This window comes from Drepanopeziza brunnea (assembly GCF_022702325.1).
Source record: "Drepanopeziza brunnea f. sp. 'multigermtubi' strain 214-2 chromosome Unknown ctg16, whole genome shotgun sequence".
NCBI classification, from domain to species: Eukaryota; Fungi; Ascomycota; class Leotiomycetes; order Helotiales; family Drepanopezizaceae; genus Drepanopeziza; species Drepanopeziza brunnea.
In genome coordinates this window covers 1,147,710-1,169,095 of record NW_027094079.1, presented here as the reverse complement: position 1 = coordinate 1,169,095, position 21,386 = coordinate 1,147,710, and the positions used below count along the sequence as shown (strand labels likewise).

At 49.9% G+C, this 21,386-nt stretch overlaps 10 protein-coding genes across 10 annotated transcripts; 4 read left to right on the top strand and 6 right to left on the bottom strand.

Moving 5' to 3' along the window:
• Positions 1–2,814: 2,814 nt before the first annotated feature.
• L3040_008624 (uncharacterized protein) lies at positions 2,815–3,171 on the bottom strand (the record flags this gene model as incomplete). The annotated part of the gene is made up of 3 exons (XM_066157131.1): positions 2,815–2,966; positions 3,045–3,067; positions 3,125–3,171. The coding sequence occupies 3 exons, from the start codon at positions 3,169–3,171 to the stop codon at positions 2,815–2,817; spliced, it is 222 nt and encodes a 73-aa protein (XP_066010394.1).
• A 660-nt stretch (positions 3,172–3,831) lies between these two features.
• On the top strand, positions 3,832–5,211 carry L3040_008623 (uncharacterized protein; the record flags this gene model as incomplete). The annotated part of the gene is made up of 5 exons (XM_007296054.2): positions 3,832–4,061; positions 4,140–4,217; positions 4,412–4,734; positions 4,797–5,043; positions 5,091–5,211. The coding sequence occupies 5 exons, from the start codon at positions 3,832–3,834 to the stop codon at positions 5,209–5,211; spliced, it is 999 nt and encodes a 332-aa protein (XP_007296116.2).
• A 1,485-nt stretch (positions 5,212–6,696) lies between these two features.
• Positions 6,697–8,786, bottom strand: L3040_008622 (uncharacterized protein; the record flags this gene model as incomplete). Its single annotated transcript, XM_007296055.2, has 2 exons — positions 6,697–8,626; positions 8,686–8,786. The coding sequence occupies 2 exons, from the start codon at positions 8,784–8,786 to the stop codon at positions 6,697–6,699; spliced, it is 2,031 nt and encodes a 676-aa protein (XP_007296117.2).
• A 925-nt stretch (positions 8,787–9,711) lies between these two features.
• Positions 9,712–11,184, bottom strand: L3040_008621 (uncharacterized protein; the record flags this gene model as incomplete). Its single annotated transcript, XM_007296056.1, has 1 exon — positions 9,712–11,184. One exon carries the CDS (start codon positions 11,182–11,184, stop codon positions 9,712–9,714), a length of 1,473 nt encoding a protein of 490 aa, XP_007296118.1.
• Positions 11,185–11,867: 683 nt separating this feature from the next.
• Positions 11,868–12,408, top strand: L3040_008620 (uncharacterized protein; the record flags this gene model as incomplete). The annotated part of the gene is made up of 4 exons (XM_007296057.2): positions 11,868–11,993; positions 12,052–12,130; positions 12,181–12,251; positions 12,310–12,408. 4 exons carry the CDS (start codon positions 11,868–11,870, stop codon positions 12,406–12,408), a joined length of 375 nt encoding a protein of 124 aa, XP_007296119.1.
• A 303-nt stretch (positions 12,409–12,711) lies between these two features.
• Positions 12,712–13,174, bottom strand: L3040_008619 (uncharacterized protein; the record flags this gene model as incomplete). Its single annotated transcript, XM_066157130.1, has 3 exons — positions 12,712–12,909; positions 12,961–13,022; positions 13,075–13,174. 3 exons carry the CDS (start codon positions 13,172–13,174, stop codon positions 12,712–12,714), a joined length of 360 nt encoding a protein of 119 aa, XP_066010393.1.
• Positions 13,175–14,220: 1,046 nt separating this feature from the next.
• On the top strand, positions 14,221–16,121 carry L3040_008618 (uncharacterized protein; the record flags this gene model as incomplete). The annotated part of the gene is made up of 2 exons (XM_007296059.2): positions 14,221–15,491; positions 15,542–16,121. 2 exons carry the CDS (start codon positions 14,221–14,223, stop codon positions 16,119–16,121), a joined length of 1,851 nt encoding a protein of 616 aa, XP_007296121.1.
• Positions 16,122–16,476: 355 nt separating this feature from the next.
• Positions 16,477–16,932, bottom strand: L3040_008617 (uncharacterized protein; the record flags this gene model as incomplete). Its single annotated transcript, XM_007296060.2, has 2 exons — positions 16,477–16,797; positions 16,849–16,932. The coding sequence occupies 2 exons, from the start codon at positions 16,930–16,932 to the stop codon at positions 16,477–16,479; spliced, it is 405 nt and encodes a 134-aa protein (XP_007296122.1).
• A 339-nt stretch (positions 16,933–17,271) lies between these two features.
• On the top strand, positions 17,272–17,841 carry L3040_008616 (uncharacterized protein; the record flags this gene model as incomplete). The annotated part of the gene is made up of 3 exons (XM_007296061.1): positions 17,272–17,328; positions 17,413–17,461; positions 17,600–17,841. The coding sequence occupies 3 exons, from the start codon at positions 17,272–17,274 to the stop codon at positions 17,839–17,841; spliced, it is 348 nt and encodes a 115-aa protein (XP_007296123.1).
• Positions 17,842–18,210: 369 nt separating this feature from the next.
• Positions 18,211–20,711, bottom strand: L3040_008615 (uncharacterized protein; the record flags this gene model as incomplete). The annotated part of the gene is made up of 8 exons (XM_066157128.1): positions 18,211–19,154; positions 19,202–19,319; positions 19,369–19,632; positions 19,682–19,855; positions 19,905–20,028; positions 20,083–20,154; positions 20,218–20,593; positions 20,651–20,711. The coding sequence occupies 8 exons, from the start codon at positions 20,709–20,711 to the stop codon at positions 18,211–18,213; spliced, it is 2,133 nt and encodes a 710-aa protein (XP_066010392.1).
• Between the last annotated feature and the right edge of the window lie 675 nt (positions 20,712–21,386).

Below are 21,386 nucleotides of genomic sequence, written 5' to 3'. Positions count from 1 at the left end.
CCCGCCCGATTGCATTGAATTACTACTAATTGAGTCGGGTCATCCATCATCTGCAGGGACTCTTTTTGTCTTTGTTTCTTTCTTTTCTTTTCTTTTCTTTTCTTTTCTTTTTTTTTTTGGGGGGGGCGGGTGTGATGGGGTGGGGTGGGGTGGGGTGGGTAGGTGGGGGTTGGAAGGGGGAAGGGGGAAGGGGGAAGGGGGAAGGGGGAAGGGGGAAGGGGGGGGGATGATTAATTAATTCTATGCATCGTTCTAGGTAGGTAGGTAGGTATCTTGTTTATTGTATGCTATGGTATGCTGTGTTGTGTGATGTTATGCGATGTGTGCATCTGTTGCGGTACGGAGATTCCGTGTGCGTGCTATTTGGTTTTGTTGGGCTTCCCTAGGTGGAGAGGGAGGGGGGGGTGAAGGGGAAGGGGGGAGGGGGGAGAGAAAGAAAGGGAAAGGGAAAGGGAAAGGGAAAGGGAAAGGGAAAGGGAAAGGGAAAGGGAAAAGGGTGGTTGGCGCATGTCCTGACGACAGGAGCTTGTGCTTGACTGGCGAGCAGAGGTAGGCGAGGTAGGTAGGTAGGTACCTAGGTAGGCAGGCGAGGCGCATCCTGTTAATTACTACTATTATTGTCGAGGTGATAAAAGGAGGGGAGGGGAGGGGAAGGGATGGGATGGGATGGGATGGGATGGGAGGGCATGAAATGAGATGGAATGAGATTTGATGAATTGAGATTGGACGAGATGAGAATCTTGAGAGGGGGAGAAGGGGGGTGGGGGGGGGGAGTGGATGGATGACATGAAATTGGATGAGATGAGGGATTTGGAATGAGAGAGAGGAGGAGGAGGAGGAGGAGGGAGGAGGAGGAAGGATGTTGGCGGTTGGTTTCTTGGTTTGCTAGGTCAGATGAAGAGAGAGGGAGAAGTCGGGGGCTCTGAGGAGGGGATGGATTGTACGGGAATAGCATGGGAGACCCCGCCCGACCTTTGATATCCTGGAGAATGGCGGCCAGCCTTAAACATCACTTACGTATAGTATACCGGTACCGGTAGATGGTTATCAATCACACTACTATCTACCTGACTTCGATGCAGGGTTTCCTGATTGTAGGTACATACATACATACATACATACATACATACATACATACATACATACATACATAATGTATACATATATACATACATACATATATACGTACATATCTACATGCATATATACATACATATATACATACATATCTACATGCATATATATACATACATACATACATCCATACAAACGCTTCTTTCGTCCGGCTTTTCGAGATAATCACTTTGTTTGTTGTTTGTTTGTCTGGACCTCGATGCGATCGATCGATGCTTGTCTACCGATGTTCTAGAGTCGCAACTTCATCCGCAGCTTAGGCCGAGCAAGAGCAAGAGCAAGAGCAAGAGCAAGAGCAAGAGCAAGAGCAAGAGCAAGAGTAAGAAATGAGTTTTCCCATCTCCCTCCAGGGTCGATCTTTCCGCACGTTGCGTCGGCATCTCTGCATGTCAAACAAAACTATCTCTAGCTGGCCGGCCAGCTTTATCGCCCTTTTCGCCCGTCCATCGGTTTGCATCGATTACCTACCTACAACCTAAATAAGTCCTCCTCCTACTTCGGAGCTTTGCAAATCCTCCGTCCCTCGGTCCTCGTTCGTTCCATACCTGCCTCTCCTTGATCTAATCTAATCTAATCTGCTTGATCTAGGTAATCTCTTCTGCGAACGTCGTCGGTTTGATAGGTACATCTCTTCTCTGATCACAGCAGCGTCTATTCGATTGATGGATGGATTGATTGATGGATTGATTGATTGATTGATTGAGTGATTGATCCCTGTGTGTCCATCTGGCTACCGGTAGCTCTTCCTCCGAGCGCGCTCTGCTTTTCTCTCTTGCCTTCCCTCAGGCGCTAGGTATTGCAAACCTGCCAGCGTCGTGTCGGTGGGTGGTGAGCAAGGCACGCAATCTTGTTTGTTCGTGGGCGATAAACAGATGGATAACAACATACATCAATCGATCGATCGATCGGCGCGCGCGTGTTTTCGAATACCGACCCAGGTAACCCCTCGCGGTCTGGTCTTGCTGTTTAGTATTCTCGTCTTTTACTTTTTCGGTTTTCGCTGCCGGCATAAGATCGATAACCATCTCCCATGGAAGATGGGGGGGGGGCAAAAAGCGGGCGGCTTTATTTTGGGGATCGATATACGGATGGGTGTTCCAGAGGCAAATATATTAAAAAGAATGGCTATCGATCGATTTTATTTGATTGTTTTACTTTGATGTTCCTACCTGCTCCTCGGGCTCGGTAACTTTTCTTCCACATGCTAAGCGTGCGCGGACGGACCAGGCTCATTAGGTACTTCGTACTGTACTTTAAATTCTCCCCTTTGAAGAATGGAATCGGATGATAAAAATGACACTGTCCCCCCGCCCCCACCCATCCCTAAATACATGTGGAAAGTATAAATTCGCACCATAAATCGTAAAGCGGTGGTTTCTGAATGGCTCAAAGCCTTGTCAACTCTATTGCACAGACTACGGAGTACATACTTTGCTTGAAGATACTTTTCAAGGCTGAATCCTTAGACTACGTAGCACGTTGTGAGTCTACTGTATTGGTCCCAGCCCTGGCAAGAGCCCCTGCAAGAATTATACTTTTGACATGTACTGTATTTAGGCGGAGATACTACGTACTAGTACTACTGCGTACTGGTAGTGGTAGTACGTACAGTAGTACGGAGCAGTCCCCGTGTGAAAAGTACGTTGTACTACAACTATTGGCTGCCTCGCGGCCCCATACTCACGAGTCTTGTCCGTACGGATTAAACCTCCATCGGGACGGGACGCTATCGCGAAAGTAACAACGGCCGCCAGCAACACAACATTCCCCAGGGCCTGAACGCAGAATCAATCCCATTCTGGTCTCAAAACCGATCCATCCGTCCATCCCATCTGTAGTGCTAGGTCAATCGCAAATTCTCTAACCCCCCCCCTCTCTTCTCTCTCGCCTAACATACTAGTACTACGTACGTAGTACATACCCACACACCCTACTATCCCCACCCGTAAGTACATGTGGAAAGTATAAAATTTCAAGGGCTCTCTCTTACCAGGGCTGAAACCAATCAACTTGCACGGATTCGGCCTTGAAAAGCATCTTTGAGCCAGTAAAGTCTGTGCAATTGAGTTGACCGGGCTTTGAGCCACTCAGAAGCCACCGCTCGTGCTCAATCCCGTTGAAGATTCGAAGTCGTTTCGAGGTTGGTCTCCGAGGAAGTGGATAGATACAGTATGTTGAGGCGGCCTCCCGGGCGGAATGGCAGCAAGAATGGATGGATGGATGGTTGAGATAGCGTTCGAGTCAAAGTCTACGGTGTATGTAAAGGTAGTAGTAGTACGTAGTAACAAACATGCTTTCTAAGTCTACGGAGGTGCTGGGGCCAAGTTAGGTCACCGCCTTCGTCAGCAAGGGGGTCCGGCAGGGTTGATACTTGGTGGTGGAATATTCTGCCATCGACTCTGCTATGTACGGAGTGGGGCAGGGGTAAAGGCGGTGACCTCACTTGGCTCCAGCACCGTACGGAGTATGTAGAGGTAACAACATGCTTTCAACACGCAAAAGGAAAGGTTCGCTTTCATCTGAAGCAAGCGAGATTCCATAGCCGCGCGCGTGTCGCTTGCGAATCTTGGCGTGGTACAGGGGCCTGCCTTCTCACGTGTGTTTCGCGTCTCGTGTTTTCTCATTGAGACCGACAACAGGTATCTCAATCACCTAATAGATGCTTCCAGTCCTGGCTCTTCTATTCGCCGAATGGCTATGATGTTGCCTCTGAGACCCAGACTCGGACTCGGACTCGGACCAGGATCCTGCTACTCATGGGCGAGAGCCGCCAGAGCCTGCAGAGGGCATTCTCCGTTTGACGGGAAACCCAGGCGGAGCAGCTCGACGGTCCTGTTCCTCCCCCAGAAAGCAGCGACAAGCAGGCCGTCATCATTGAGGGCCAGCTCACTGCAGACAGCAAAGGGTCCAGCCCAGGCTTGGCGATCGTATGCATCTATCTTTACCTTTACCTACCTAACCTACCTAACCTACATGCTCACGTGCTTGATGTTGACTTTCAGTAGAACTCGGCTCGAGAACTTGCGGTACCAAGGATTACCCCTCCCCTACTCAACATCCAGGCAGCCCGAAGATGCCCACAGGTAAGAAACAATGTGACCATCTCTTGTTCACGGTTCCTGCTTCTTGTTTTCGTCGGTAGAAGAGCATCACTGTCGTGGACATCGACATGAACATGTGACACACTTTCCCGTTCGATCGAGATCTCCTCCTAGCCATGAAGAGAAGAAGAAAAAAAAAAAAAAAAAAAAAAACATCTCTAACCATGGAGTCCCAGAACTAAAACTCCCGAGCCAAAGAAGCCACTCCTCAAAGTCCTCACCAAACTCACCCCGCATGAAGATATCTATACCATCCCTAACATCCTCACATTCTCTCGCCTCATCGCCGCCCCCATCGTCGGCTACCTCGTCCTCCATGATCATCATGCATGGGCAGTCGGACTCTTCGCCTACGCAGGAATTACCGATCTGGTAGATGGCTGGATAGCCAGGAAGTGGAACCTCCAGACGGTGGTGGGGACGGTCATCGATCCAATGGCCGACAAGACTTTGATGACGATCCTGACGGTGTGTTTGGCTATCAAGGGGGCTCTTCCTGGTACTACCCCCATCTATCCCCAAGCTGTTTGGAAAACTGCAGCGGTAGTGCTGATTCTGTAGTGTGGCTTACGGTAATCATCCTCGGTCGAGACGTAGCTCTAGCCTTAACAGCCATCTACTACCGCTGGATCTCCCTTCCCCCTCCCAAGACCTTTGCGCGGTACTGGGATTTCTCATTACCTTCTGTTGAGGTGCACCCTACCACCATCAGCAAGTATAACACCGCGTTGCAGCTAGTGCTGATTGGATCTGCGACGGCTATGCCCTTGGTGACTTTTGATGTTACGACGGCGATGACAGCCATGCAGTGAGTCGATGCTTCATGTTAGAGATGGGGCAGGCTAATGGCGATAGGTACCTCGTTGCCAGTACCACGGTGTGGAGTGGTGCGAGCTATATTTACTCGAAGGATGCGGTGAAGATCTTGAGCCAGGAGAAGCCGCCTACAGAGAAAGTGCCCGGAGAGAAGAAATGATCATGTATTACCATCCGTTTGGAAAGTGTTGCGGGTACTGGGCCTACCAAAGTTATTGTCGGGGTGCACAATGAATGATCCGGCGTGGTCGTCGATCCCTAGCAGCAATCCAACGCGTTCACTGCTTTCCTATACCGTTGATTGTTCAGAGTTGGTGGCCCTCTGGCGAGCCTGGTTATCAGGAACCAGCCTTCCTGCGCAGACCATGCTCACCCGGACGATTCCTTCTTCTTTGAATCTCTCTGTGTCAGGCCGTGTTCCTATACATCTTTTCTTGAAATGGTTCAATGCAGGTAGACATGACATGGCATGATCCCTTCCACAATCGCTTGTGCTTTTTCCCTCCCTCTCTCTCTCTCTCTCTCTCTCTCTCTGCCGTCTCCGTCGCCAGACCCTATCTCGTGCCCATTCATTTCCTCCACTTCTACTCGAGACAGTGAGTCAGGGCAGCAGCTGAGACTTGCTGGCTCTGCTTGGTACTTGCACACACAATAGCCAGCCAGCTCTGCTCTCTACTGAGCCAGAAGATGCATGTCGCCGCCCCTATCACGTAGGTAGATTAGATTGTTTGATTGACATTTACCCAGAATCAATCGATTCCACCCATCCATCCGTATCATTCCCCCCCTTTTGTGTGTGTGTGTGTGTGTGTGTGTGTGTGTGTGTGTGTGTGTGTGTTTGGATAATAGGACATAAGTTACAAGAACGGGATAAGAAACGGAAGGATGGAAGGAAGAGAGGATAACTTCCGGCAGTGTGTATTTCCCGGATGGAGGGATGGATACCGGTAGATGGATGGATGGATTTACGTCCAATCTGTCTGTTCTATCTATTCTGTCTATTCTATCTATCTGCTAGTCTGCGAGCTCAAGATTCTGCGCTCCCCCCTCTGTTGGCTCTTGGGTGGATATCACAGGATGTCACAGACAGCAGCCCCAAACCCTTGATTCACCCGAGTGTTTTTTTTTTGTTTTTTTTCCCCTTGTTTTCTTTTCTGCGCATGGTGGAAGGGAGTGGGACTTGCTACTGCTTGCTAGCCAGCTTGCTAGCTAGCAGCTTCTTCTCCCGAGGAGGTAGGAGGTAGGTAGCCGGAGGTTTGGTTCGAGGTCCACCATAGGAGAGACGCTGTTGTCATGATGGTGGTTGCCATCCCGAGTTCGACCACGTTGGTGATGGATGACTTGCACTATCCAGACCCTTATCAAAAACCAGAGTGACCCAGTGCATGCTTATCGTTTCTTTGTTGTTGTATTATTAACATCTGGCGAGCTATAGTGTAGCAAGCTAACCACCCTAGGACATCCCAAGGGGCAAGGAGACGTGCAAAGCGGAGGGTTTGGTATACAGACAGTCCTTTAAATCAACCTTCCAAGCTCCATACTATGGTATAATTAAAAAACAGAGACTACAGAGGCCCCAGGTTTCTCTTGACCGGCTTCCGCTCTCCCAGAAACCATAACTAGCTAGACAAGATCCTCACAGCTCTCAGGTAGCCACCATATACTCCTTCTTCCTCGCTTCGATCTCCTCGGACATCGCTGCCCTGGCAGCTCGCCGATTCCGATTCTGCACATAAGCCAACAGCCTCAGCGTCCCGGCCGGAGTCATCCCCTCAATCCTTCTCGCCTGACCCACGCTTTCCGGCCTCGTCGCCCCAAGCAAAGCCTTCTCATGCATCGACAGCCCAAAGATGCTATCGTAATCTAGATCCAGCGGCAGCATCAGGTGCTCATCCTGTTGGAAGACGCGCATGGCTGCTTTCTGCTGCTCCACATACGGAGCATAGACCGCTTCGATACTTACCCTCGCTTGAACTCGGAGGGAGAAGTTGGAAATGGAGGGGATCAAGGGGAGCATGTCGGCGACGGTGACGCCCGCCAGACGCAGCACTTCGAACGCGGATCGCCGCGTGGAGTCGTTGGCGACTCGGAACCCGTCTCTGATCCACGTTGGCGCACTGGAGCTTTGGGCCTGGAGAGCGGCTTTCAAATCACACATCTGGGATGATTCGTCCAAGAAGGCAGACCAGCGCTTGTCGCCCACGATACCGGCCTCGCGGCCTTTGGCTGTGAGCCGCGTGTCGGCGTTGTCTGCTCGAGCGCTCATTCGATACTCGCTGCGTGAAGTGAACATTCGATATGGCTCCGAGACGCCCTTGGTGATGAGGTCGTCGATCATGATGCCAATGTATCCATCGCTTCGGGAGAGCGTCATGGGAGGTTTTGATTGCGCTGCTAAGCCGGCATTAACTCCCGCGATGATTCCCTGGGCCGCGGCTTCCTCGTAGCCTGTTGTGCCGTTGATCTGTCCTGCCAGGTAAAGCCCACGTATGGCTTTTGTCTCGAGAGTCGATTTCAGACTTCGTGGGTCGACGTAGTCGTATTCGACTCCGTAACCTGGCTGCAACATCGTTACATTCTCCAAGCCCCTGATTGTCTTGAGCAGTTGCTCCTGAGCCCCCGCGGGGATAGTCATTGAGATTCCGTTTGGATAGATGACATTGCTATCAAAGCCCTCTGGCTCTAACCAGATGATATGCTTGTCCTTATCCGAAAATCGGATGACTTTGGATTCAAGAGATGGGCAGTACCTAGGGCCCTGCACAGTTTCTCTGATGTGTATCGAATTCCCAAGATTTGCTCTCACAATATCATGGGAAGCTTCGTTCGTGTACGTTGCATGGCACAGCAATTGTTCCACCACCGATACTTTCTCGTTCAAATAACTGAACGGGGTGGGCGGATCATCACCAGCCTGCGTATCCAGAATGCTGAAGTCAATGGATCTCTTGTCCAATCTCGGAGGTGTTCCAGTCTTTAACCTCCCCAGCTTAAACCCCGTGTCCTTCAAAGATTTGCTCAGTCCAAACGTCGCAGCTTCACCCATCCGCCCTGCTGGATGGCACTCCAAGCCGATATGTATCTCCCCGCCCAGAAATGTCCCTGTTGTAATGACTACCTGATGCGTATGTATAATCTCTCCCGATTCAAGTCGTACCCCGGTAATCTTTCCAGACGGCGTCCGGCCCTCCTCATGCGCGACAATGATATCCGCCACACTCCCCGGCACGATGGACAGATTCGGATATGTCTCCAGTTCCTCCCTCATATGCTTCTGATACAGCTTGCGATCAATCTGCGCGCGCGGTCCCCAAACAGCCGGCCCTTTCTTTCGATTCAGTACTTTAAACTGCACACCCGCTCTGTCGATGACCCTTCCAGCGACACCGTCTAAGGCGTCTACCTCTCTTAACATCGTGCCCTTTCCAATCCCCCCAAAACTGGGATTGCAGGAACAAACCCCAATGTTGTCCAGCTGCGGAGTAACGAGCGCAGTTCGAGCTCCAGACCGGGCAGCGCCTGCGCAGGCTTCGGAGCCGGCGTGGCCTCCTCCTATCACGACTACATCGTAGCCTCTTTGGTCCGGTCAGCGATTTCTCCGGATTGAATCGTGCAGCATGCTTGGAAAGCGAACCTATGCTCTTGGACGACTGATGCGAATAATCGTTTGTGTCGCCGGGGCCGGACGAGGCGACTCGTGAGCACAGGCCGAATTCTTACCAACCGTTGATTCATGATGACATATTCGAGGATGCGTTGTGTTGAGGTGGTTAAGTCAACCCGAATTGACGCATGTCGATATTACGGAAGTTTGGCGCGAGCGCATCGAGCCACCCTAAGTAAACCTATCCAAGGATCTACGTGTAACAAGGATATCAACGACATCTCGACACCGAACTTGATTTATGAGCTTCAAATTATCACACGGATGGTCATTAAATGCAAAGCTAGATTTGAAGAAATCGACTTTGAATCATGCAAGTTTTTAAAATCTAGTAAAGACTCAACACCGGATCCAGCTAAAGAAGTCGATGACTTCATGGGGTGATACGGCTTGAAGTTACTGAGACGAGTAGTGCTGATCTGGTCCGATCAAATCGCTGATTCCTACGGGATATCGAGACAAACACAAGTGAATAGAACGAGATGGATTCCTGTAGACATTACAACGCTATTGAATTAAAGTATCAGGTCGACTGGTGATTGTATATGCCCCGATTCGATCTCTCTAGCCTAGTGCAAGTATGTAGACTGGACCTAGACCTTTTTTTTTCCCCCATTTCCCGTTCTCTTTATAATCAGCCCGATTCTCCCCCGGTAATCATTAGTCAATTCGAGCGCTTGATGACAAAAGAAATTTGAGGTTCGCAGAACGTGCAGTGGTGCCAAAAATAGCCAAGACAAAACAGAAAATTCCAACGACCACCCAACCATAATAGCGGTAGCCAGACACCGTCTACAAACGCTAGATCCTCCCCTCGGCATTTTCGCCAACCCATCGTAAAATCCGAAACCAGGAAACAAAGAAACCTAGCTCCAAGCGCCACCACCCATAACTCAGGGCATTATACAATCCTAATCATGATCCCATAACATCGTGATACCCACCGTTTATTAAGGGGCCACCAGTATAGTGAAAAGCTGTCATAGATGGAGCAGGTTATCCGGTATTGGTTCCAGGGCTCGCATCCGAGTCCAGTTTCAAGATCTTTCGCAGGCTGTCCTCCATCCCCTGGATTCTGGGATCTGGATTTACAGGTAAAATGCCGATTGGCGAAGCAGAAGCCTGGTAAGGTGTCCGAGATGTGAATTGTGTCGCATAGTTGTTTCCTCCATACGCATTAGACGGAGCATTGCGGGAAGGTACAGGCGAGTGGCCGTAAGACTGGCTGCGATCAGGCATTTTCATAGGCGTTCTCGAGTTCGTGACTTCTTGGCGCAAACCTGATGATCGCCCTCCTGCTCGAGGGCCATCATTCGAGGCATTCGGGTCGGGAGCATGGTCGTTATAGTATGGCCCTCCTGGAAGGCCAGCACTCCTTGGACCCCCTCCTGGAGCAGAGGGCACTTCGTAGGCATTGAAGTTCTGAACCAGCGGTGAAGTGGGATTTGCAACCAATGGAGCAGACTGATTTGAGAAGAGATACGCTTTCAAAGCTTCGGAGCGTTCCAAAGACAACTGCGAACCATGAGAGACTCCTTCAATGGGCACACCAGATTGATCTCTAGATCGTGCGGCATTGATTCTCTCGGAATATGGCGTAGAAAATGCTGGCCCCAAGGGCGTGCCGGAAGCTCGATCACCATCCATCTCCATCACAAAGATGCCATTTGAAGACATTCTTTTGGAGGCTGTCTGGGAGTTTTGCTGCGAGCGGGTTGGTAGAGTTTGAGCGCTGCGAGATGACTCCAGAGGGGGAGGGAAGGGTCCATTGGCGGCTGCGAATGCCTTGTTAGAGCTTGCACTGCGAGCTCTCGCCTTTTCCTCTCTATCGGCCTTGAAGAAGACATCAAGAGGCGACTCCTCCCGAGCTTGTTCCCGGGGAGGGAATGTGCGTGGAGGAGTAGAGGATGCAGTAGGTAGCGCTGCCCCTGTCAGGGACTTGAGACCTTTGAAACCAGGCGAATCTGGTACGGATTTCGAGTAGAAGCTTGGTATCGGCAGAGCTGATGGGGCTGGCGAGGCATGGAATGTCGAGCCTGCATATGCTGTGGGTGTATTCACGGGCTTCGAAGACGACTGAGCCCCATACTGAGCGCCTGTCAAAGGCGGCGTAGTATTCCGACCCTTTCTAACTGCTCCGGGAGATGTCATAACATTCTTGGGGCGGTTCTTATTTCGAGATCTCTGTTTCGATCCGATTTCGGGGGCTGTCGAAGTGTTCTGAGAAGAGGAGGGTCGGCTTTCTTTCCTAGGAGTACGGGGAGGGGTTGATGGTCGCGCAGGCGGGAGAGTAAGATCCGAGTTCATGTCGGCATGGGTATTTTGCGCATGGGCTTGGAGATTTAGATGATGTGGGCTCTGCGGGTTCCGGGGATTCTGATGAGCCTGTGACGAGGCTGTCGCACAAGGCATCACCGCACTTCGAGTTTGGCGGCGATGGCGCGTGGGAGGCAGGTCTGAAGACGACATTTCGTGTTTGGCCTATGGATAAGCGGCCGTGGGAAAGCGCGATGAAAAGGACTAAAGCAAAATGATAATAGTAGGTCCAGCGACGGAAGGGGAGGGGGAAGAGAATGACGAATAGAGTGAGGAGTGAGAAGATGTTCTGAAGCTTAAAGGGTGGCCAGTCGTCGAGTGGAGTCAGTAGTTGAAATTATTCTGCTCATTGTTTGTGTCGTGTCGTGTAGTGCGTGCGTCCTCTGGTCGGTATCTTGAAGAGGTTGATACTATAGATGGAGGCGGAGGAAGAGGGAGATGAAGAGGAGGGAGGCGTGGAGGGGAAAGGGTGGGGCGGAGTCGGCACGACTTGACCTTCCGGCCCGATTTAGTACATCACCTAGTCGGCTGCAACCTTCGCCATTTAATTCTCCAAGTAATTGCTTATTTTAGGCACCTACACGCTGCTTTCAGTTACGACCGGAACGACTTCGAACTCAGAGCAGGGTGATCTAGAGCCTCCTCTCCAACCTTCCCCCCCAAAATAAGCCAGCCATCCAGCTTCGAGTAGCTTGTTTGGTTCAGGAATCTCAACTCCAAACCAACAGCACCTCCCCCCGCCAACGATAAACGGCGACGGCATAGCTACCCCACCAACACTCGACAACTACATAACAAGATCTCTCCCGACAACAAGAACAGGACAAATTCCCAGCATGGCGGATGTGGATATGACCGATGCTCCCTCTGGATCTGTCGCTCCTACGAAGAAGAGCGCGGGCAAGGCCAAGGCCGGGGCTGAAGGAGGGGCAGGTGGCAAGAAGCGTTTTGAGGTTAAGAAGGTGAGTGAGACTATAGCTCTCTCGATATCTGAATCATGGTGGATTGATAGATACATAGTGGTCTGCTGTTGCTCTCTGGGCCTGGGATATCGTCGTCGACAACTGTGCCATCTGCAGAAACCATATCATGGATCTCTGTGAGTTCTTGTTCGAACCACCGGCAATTTCTATTGCTAACAAGTTCTAGGTATTGAATGTCAGGCCAATCAAGCTTCTGCTACCAGCGAGGAGTGCACGGTCGCCTGGGGTATCTGCAACGTAAATTGTCCAATACTCAGGTCATTGTCCATCCCTACTTGAAGCTGACATCCCATAGCATGCCTTTCACTTTCACTGCATTTCCCGTTGGCTGAAGACGCGCCAAGTTTGCCCACTGGACAACCGAGACTGGGAGTTCCAAAAGTACGGTCGTTAAGTTGCTTCGGTTTGGAATGGATGATACCACGATCACGAATACGGATGATGAGACGGCGTATCGCGGCGGGTAGGGGAGAGAACAGAGATACCACCCGCGAACATTGCTTTGATACGATGCATAAGGAGCGCATGGAGGACCGGCGTTCATATAGGCTGGATCTCAAAATGCAAGAAGACCTCTGGCGAATCTAAGGATAGCATTGTGAACTTTGATATTACCATCCTTAAACGTCTGTGCCTTGTTTGTGTTGGTTGCCCGCTCCTCCTCCCCCTCGAACCCCCAGGAATTCTCCTGCTCAGATCAACCCACAATCTCTCCATCCACAACTATGCCCTGGGGAACAGCATGCTTTCCTCCCACTGGCAACCACTTGACAGGGTGCCTCTTGAAGAAAGGCCAAGGTGGAACGACGACGAGGAAAGTAACAGCGCTTCCAAGCAACCCAATCTGGAGTGCTCCTTTGATGTCCTGTTTAGCGTATCCGGCGTAGAAGGCAAGCTTGATTCAATTAGCACCGGCTAGAGAGGATAGAATTTTGGTGATTCATACTGCTCCAGATATGGAGAGGAGGGCTGTTGTCAGGAACTCTGCAAGACGTTGCCCTTGAAAGTCTAGAACCGAGTTAGGTTACAGCTCTTCATGTGTAGTAAGTGGCCTTTGTACCCTGTCTTTGATTAGATCTGAGAGACATCAGTGGAGGGCATATACATACGATTTGACCCTCGGCAAGCTCTCTCACATTCTCTAAGAATTGATCGGCCATGGTGTGTTATTGGTATGCAAAAATGGCGACGTTTTTTGGTAGAATGAGTGCCACTAGTAAAGGATCTGGCCTTGTGCCCAACTGCCTCACGAGGCTGACTAAGATGGGTCTCAGGAGCCTCAATTTGGGTGGGTCTATCCGTAACTCGGTAAGTTTGTGCACGTACCTCTAATTGGTTCGGTAGTGTGCCATGAACCAAACCTTTGGCTCCAACTTATTTGCCGCTTTGATTTCATGCTGCCCACTTGACTTGCCCACCCGCACACACCCTCCCACTCATACTACCGGGCACCTCACCACCACAGGTTTGATTACTTCAATCTAATCAACCAAACCATCCAAAACTATTTACCAAGTACAACAAAGTGATTCGCGAGCCCAACCAGAGCATCTATATCGAAACCGAAGGGCTCCGGCCATCTATTCGCACAAAGATCAGCTGAGAGGGTGCGTTTCGGACTCATACCACGTACGATACACGACACACAACCAAGTTCTGCTGAACGGCTTAACTGCTCTTAACTCGTCCCACGAAATCACAGCCTTACTACGCAACTAAAGAAACGATTCCTCAATCGCGAGGCGATTCAACATTCAAGTTGGCGGGGTGAGTGTTAATCTGTGTCCGGTCTGACTCTATGAATTATGCTAACTATAATTAGCATCTACATTCTCTACGAGTTTGATCACCCACTCCTTGGCCCTAATACCTGGGCTTCGGGGTCTTTCAAGCCACCAGTAAGATTGTCTATGTACATGGTCCCTTATACCACAGACTGACCACTGTTTCCAGTAACTGGCCCTTCGAGTACGTCCATATACACTTTGACCGAACAAAATCTCTACTTGTTAGGGGGGAAGCAAGCTGGCAGCCAAAGAAAACCAAAAAGCTGTGCAGGGGCAACCTGTGCAACAAAATACTTTCAAATTGACGCCATCACGCGGTGGGCGCTCGTTGCGACCCGCCTTAGAGCGAATTGTTGGGGTTTGAGTTGAAGATTTGAGCGGAAGCGATCCGAAAGTACCTAGAAGCTCTCTAGACAAATATGTCTGACCATGAGAGCAACTCCCAGAGCTCCAACAACTCGGGCTATAGTACACCAGTGCCAGAGCTTGACGATCACAGACACCAGAACGCCTCGGTACAGAAGTCACTGTCCAGACGTGGTACTGCCGATACGATGCACAGCAACTTTCGTCGCAACCTAGGTCCAGATCTTACTCTTGTCGACCAAGGACTCTTGCCGACAATTGCACGAGACTTCGAAGAGGCGGTGGAGGATGGTGATTTGAGAGGCATATCCCCATTGGGAAGAAATGTCCGTGACAGAAGTCGCCGTGGAACAGTGACTACCCTTGATCCGAGATCAGTCTCTCCACCAAGCTCTGTGAAGGCTTTTGCTGAAGCTCGACGACGTGAGGATTGCGAACTGCAGCGAACAGCATCGCATGACAGCCGCAAGAGCCGCCGCAGTCTTCGAAGCAGAAGATATACCAATGATAACGATGCTACCAACAGCATCGCTGGGACTTGCCGAACTGCCGAAGAGGATGTATGCTTTCCTTTGCATCCTGAGGGAAATAAGAACACTCTTCACATCGACTTTGAAATGCTTGAGGATTTCATTGCCGACGAAGAGAACCGAGACAGAACCCCACCCCAAGGCCAACCACAAGCCCGTATCTTTCACGACCTTACACACAAGCATGCGGTCCCAACAATTGTTACCTCAGACGGTGATATCATGGACATGCCATCCAGGATATCCTTGGCGTCAGGCGGAAAGAGTATGACGAGTGAATTCAACGAGAAACATGAGGAGCCCCAGCGCCTGGAGAACCGTTTCGAGTTTTTCTCAACTATGGGCGAATCTACAATCCATGCTGCCGATTTTGGGGATCTTGTGCTGCCAGGAGAAGACGTCAGAAGTCTTTTCACACTGCCACCATCATCAGATGACTCAGATGGTGTCTGGTGGTTGAACATGAACAGCCCAACTAAAGAGGAAATCACGGCTATCTGCCGTGCATTCGGTATTCATCCGTTGACCATTGAAGATATCAATACTCAGGAAGCACGTGAGAAGATAGAGCTCTTCCCATCTTATTACTTCGCTTGTTTCCGCTCTTTCCACGTTGAGGAAGTTGACGGAGGCCAAGAGTACGAACCTTTCAACACTTATGTTGTTGTGTTCCGTCAAGGCACTCTTAGCTTCAGTTTTGTCCCTAACCCTCACGCTGCTCAAGTTCGTCAACGAATCACGAAGCTCAAGGATTTCATGTCTCTCAGCTCTGATTGGATATGTTATGCTCTCATGTAAGTCATCGAAATAACACTGAACAATTCATATGCTAACAGGAACACAGAGATGATATTGTTGATGGATTTGCTCCTGTCATCAACAGCATTGAAAGAGAGACTGATGTCATTGAGGATGAAGTCTTTATTTCGCGAAACGATGACATGCATACCTTTCTCCGTCGGATTGGGATGATTCGCAAGAATGTCATGGGCTTAATGAAGCTTCTCGGTGGCAAGGCAGACGTCCTGAGAGGCTTCACCAAACGCTGCAATGCCGACTACAGGGTTACACCTAAACTGGACATCGGCCTCTACCTCGGTGACATTCAAGATCACGTTGTTACTATGATGACCAGTCTGGCCCACTTTGAAAAGATGCTCTCACGCTCCCACAGCAATTACCTCGCACAGCTTTCAATTGAGAACCTCCTTCAAGGCAACGACTCTAATAAGGTCCTGAGTAAGATCACTCTATTGGCATCCATCCTTGTTCCCTTGAACTTGGTTTGTGGTTTATTCGGTATGAACGTTGCGGTTCCCTGGAAGAACAGTGAGAGCTTAGGCCCATTCTTTGGCATTCTGGGGTTCCTCGTGTTTTTCTCAATCTTTGCACTTATTCTTGCAAAGAGACTCAGGTATATCTAGAGTCAAGGGGGTCGACCAGCACACAATTGTCAAGCTATAATATCTGTGCTCCGCTTTGGTAGCGTGTTATGGTCATAAGCTGGTCTCTTCTCGATACTTGACAATGGGTCGGTGGATTCTTACGCTCAGGACTTCCCTGTAGATTAATAAATAGTGGATGGTGATTGACTTGCTTTTTAGACGTAGGCAAAGTGAAGCTGATTTCACATGGCGCTTGGAACTGAGGTATAACAATATGACATGTCATTCCGATTGCTAAGTAAATTGCACATGCTTTCGCCCACGGATCGAGACCATATTGGGTTGAGACCAACCTCTCAGCATGAGTAAATGTAGTCTCTGACTTGCCGAACCTCTACACGTCTCTCCCCTCCCCGCGCTCGCCTTCCTCGGTCTTGCCATTCTTCTCATTGACCGCCTCCTGGCCCTTCATTTTGAGCTCATCTAAAAGCCTATATTTCCTCCTACTCTTCTTCACTGCACTGCTCTTCCTCTTCTGCTTCGTCTCCCTCACAACTGCCACCCTGCTCTGCTTCCCCTTCTCGAGCTCTTCTACCCGCTCAGCCAGCATCTCTCGAGCAATTTTGCGGTTCTGGGTGCGGGAGCGCGTGGCTTGGACTTTCAGGACGAGGCCCGTAGGGAGGTGCTTCAGTTGGACAGCGGAGGATGTTTTGTTCTGTGGCCGAGCGGTTAGCATATGAATCATTCATGATGGCTTTAAACCTACGATCTTCTGCCCACCTGGACCACTGCCTTTCAGAAACACCTCTGTAAACTCACTTTCGTCCACCGGCTGCGGACGATCAGGCATTTTTTTTGCCCATGTCGCCGGTGATGAGGTGATTCGACGTGGATTTGGCAGGCATCGCAAGAGGGTCTCAAGGACCGGTCTCCTTGTAAGAAACGATAGTCGTCCGAGTATCATTGCACATGTTGTTAAGGAAACAGCGGGTTAACAGAAGTATATCGCGATTCGATCGTGCTCGATGGAATGATGGAATTGTATTGCGTCGTACTGTAGTTACTGCGCCAGAAGCCCCAACATCAATAACCCCTGTCCCTACAACCGGTCATCTCCCCCTTTCTTGCTTTACACCGACGCCTCCAACAACTCTCTCTACCCTACCCTCCCAACCGGGCGATCAGCAAGATGGCGATGTTCGCATCAACATTCCGCTGGCTGCAGAGGAAGCGATACCAATATGAAGTAATTACGTTCATACTATCTCCCCCCTTTAACAGCAAGCTCAACAGACAAAACAAGCAAAACTCCGCTGATGCTTCGATGCAGGTTACGTTTTCTCTGTACATGTTGACGCCTACCGAAAAATTCATCTTCAGTGAGCCTACGCTTTCTTCCTTAAGATAAACGACCCCGTCCCCGAACCTCCACAGTGAAGGCGACCCGCGGCCTCGTTGATTGCAACGCTCTACCAAGCATAGGCTTGAGATACAGAAGCTGACAAGCACGGGTTCAGACTCCTTCCTCTTCCTCTTCTTCAGCATGATTATAATCGCCATGACGCTGTACCTCCCGCAGCACATTGCCTTCCTGACCAATCGCGCCTGGTTCTACTACAATGGCGACGAGAGCGCCAAGACAGCTGTGCAATCTGTGATGGAGAATAAGACAAGCAAGGTTATGTTCGACAAGATCAAGGAGACCGCGGTTGCGGCGGGGGCGGGCTCGTCGATTCTAGTGGCGGGCTCGGAGTTGTGATTGGTTTGGATGGGCATGATATGAGGCGTGAGGGAGTGATGGGCTTCGATAGATGTAGCTGAAGGGATTGCGACCGCCTTCTTCGGGGAAGGTAAGGATGTATACTTGGGAGGGTCGTGACGGCTCTTAACAAATCAACCGAGAAGCAAGGGAATAGAGATGAAGACGTGCAGCGACACGCGCAGTTTGGGCAAACAAGATTCTGTAAGCGTTTGGGGGGCCCGGATGGGTACGGTAGAGGCAAAACAGGTGTGCTTGTTACGACACATAACTCTTAATCCGGCCGTGTATCACAGACGTAAATAACAAACTCCTGTTCCGTGCCTTCTGATTCCCTCCCGAAATTTCCATGTCTGGTTCCCCTCCCATTCATCCCATAGAGCTCTGGGCCCGATTATCCCTCGCAGTCATCAGATGCTTCATAGTATTGTACATCAACTCTCCAATACCCGCAACCCCTTTACCATCCATGTATGTTAAGACACCCAGCTTGTAGTCCGGCCAAATTAACTTTATCCCTCCATCCTGCTTAAGCTGCTTCAGAGAGTGCTGTGTTACCGGCCCAGCATGTCGGCGCCCAATCTCCTCCCCGGCGTTATCCTCGAGCTCCCTGACATAGGAAATGGCAAAGAGACACAGCAGTGGTGAGTACGAGAAACTGAATAAATTCTGCAGTGCGAACGTCGCATCGATTGCTGAGATATGCTGACTTATCGCTTGCTTCACATTAAGTTGTAGCAAACATCCTAATGCGTTTGGATCAGCAGTATTGAAAGCCCGAGACCGCCAAACGCAGTTACAGACATCCATCAGGAACCCATTGAAGTGATTCACATAGTCTTTCGGATATGGCTGATGCTCTGAATTGTTTGGTTTCGATAACATGGCGACTTCGAAGGCGCGTTTGTAATGGGCGAGCGCAGCACAGAGGCGGCTGGTGGTGCTGAGGGAGGGGGTGAAGAGGAGGGTATAGACTACTTCTGCCGGGGGGATGGCAATACGGAGGGTATGTTTCAGGGCGGGGTGAACGATTAGTGCGGCACTCGATTCATAGAAGGACAAAATGCTCGAGAGGGCGGAGACTGCGGTGGTGGATTGGAGAATGGTGAGGACGAGGTTGCTGGCGTGGTTCGTGAGGGCTGTGAAGAAATTTGCGGTGCTTGCGTCCGCAGAGCGCTGGGGTTTAGAAAGGAGGGTCACCATCCACTGATCAATAAGTTCTGTGTAGAATGAGAGGAGGGTGAGTTGAGAGTCGGTGGTGCCGTCGCCGAGAAGAGCCTCTTCAAGGGGCAGGAATGTGGAATCATATAGGTCTGAACTTTGTCAATACGCTTTTTTCCAGAACCAGGGGCAGACTGACCTTCAAATGGCCCGATTGGGGAGTATGTGAGAAGACCAAGGATCACTTCACGGTCCGATATACCATTCCAAGATGGAACCATAGCTTTGAGGTATGTCAGACATGAAGGTGGTAATGCCTAGCGCCCAGTCTTAGGTTGTTATCAAGTAGAGGGAATTTGGCAATACCTTGGTTTGGCAAGTATAATTGAGTACGGTATCAAGCATTACCGTGATCTCTTTCCCGCCCAAATCTGTCCGCAGGTGGTCGTCGAAAAAAGCTAGCAGCCAGCTATCGACCCGCCTCGAGTAGACGTCGGTCGACTTGAGCTGCATGAATTTTTGTAGCAAAGGATCTTTTAGGACAGTGACTAGCTGGTTAGGTGGCTCAATCTTTTCAAGCTTCTGGACGAGTTGATGGGCATCCTCGATCTCTTCTAGTGTTACAGAAGTCTTGGTTGTCAGCGGAATTCTCTAAAGAGAATGGCAAATGAAACCGTACCTCGAGGGCATGGGATGTGTGAACGCTGGGCAGCACAAATGATAGGGTTCTCTTCGTTCCGTTCTTGCTGGCCACTCTGAACGTTACTTTCTCCGCCGGCAAGCCATCTGGTGAATTTTGCAGATGGAGCTCCTGGATATCACTCAAGCGTTGCCGCCACTCTGTATTGGGATGCTATACATTTGTCAACTAAAGAATGAATGAGCCTATGAATACGGCGTACTGTGAATACTGCGGCTCGTCCAGACGTGACTTCGCCTACGACGATGTCTGGGTAGTAGTCCTTGAATACTTTCATCAGGCCAACAAGAGGTGGCTCATTCCCGGCTTGCCGAGTGAGTTCCATCCTTCGATGAAATCAGCTCCGATTCTATTGCAATGGGGTCTAACATTGGTCCTACAAAACCTGTATCCTGAAAGGCCTGACATGCTTGCGCCGGGTGATGAGTGAAAGCAGATGACAGAGCTGCGCTCTGGTTTGAGTCAGTGGGTGCAGCAGTGAAAGTAATGGTCTGGAGATTGTAGTGGTGAAATACCTGAGAGCAGAAGTGTCGATTAAGTTGAATAGTACACTGTATAGCTTCGACAGTAGTCTCTGATTCTCGAGGACGTCGTAGACCATAATCAACCATTTTAACAGCACAGCCTGGGTAGAGTAAGAAGGTTTCATTCGGCCATGACCTAAGCTTCCAACGAGCTTGATGACGATGCTATCTGTCACTTTACCAGCGGGGTAGAGGTTGCGGACCAGGCTTCCGAGGCTGCTTTGGTCGAGCTGGTTGGGACGTGTAATAATATCAACCAGCTGCTCCAAAGACCTGCTGGGGAGACCATCAGAATAAGCTTTTGAGCAGATCTTATTAATAAGAATTGATATCGTGGCAGAGCGCTGTTTCGCTTTTTTGTTTGCTTCTGTAACTCGCACGTCAGTTTGTATTCGACGCGCTCGGCGACGCGTTCGAAACTCACCCTTTTGTACAGCGACGATGAGCTCGGATATATTATCCTGGGGGACCAACAAATTCGCCATGATCCAATTCAGAAAATCAGTGCAGATAGATTATATGGATTGTAGCCAAATTACTTTTGACCTTAGAAGGTCAATGCAAATGATTTTTGACCTCTCTGAATCTGACGAACCGTTGAAGGAACTTCGATATCCCGCTCGCGATATCCAAGTGCTTAGCGGAAAGTCTATTCAGTAAATAATCTTTAGCAAGATATTAAAATTGTTTCTTACTGTTGGGCGGGGTGTCACGTGTTAACAAGACCATGCGGGACGCGATTATAAGCCTTGGCGTGAGAGCTCTAGCATATACTACTACGTCGCAGGCGTAAGTATTACCCCTCGAGGGTAGGGAAAACAGGGGGTTTAAAGTGGAAACTAAACTTTTAAGGCACCCTCGAGGGGTAATACTTAGGCCTGTACCGTGGTACTAGTAGCGTCAAAACGGTTTACTAGGATCACATTGAAGGTATAAAGTCAAGAAGAGGATGTTTTGGAACTCAAAGGACAGCATAAGTTAAGTTTCTTAAGCATTAGCCCCTTGCTAAGTAATGTATTCTCGTGATTTTACATGCGTGCTTAAATTCAATTTTTAAGATAAATAGGTATATTGGGTTTGCTTTATAATAGCTGCTGTTGTACTTGCAACCGATATGATTGCTTACCTCGAAGACGCCGAATTCGACGACTTCGAAGATG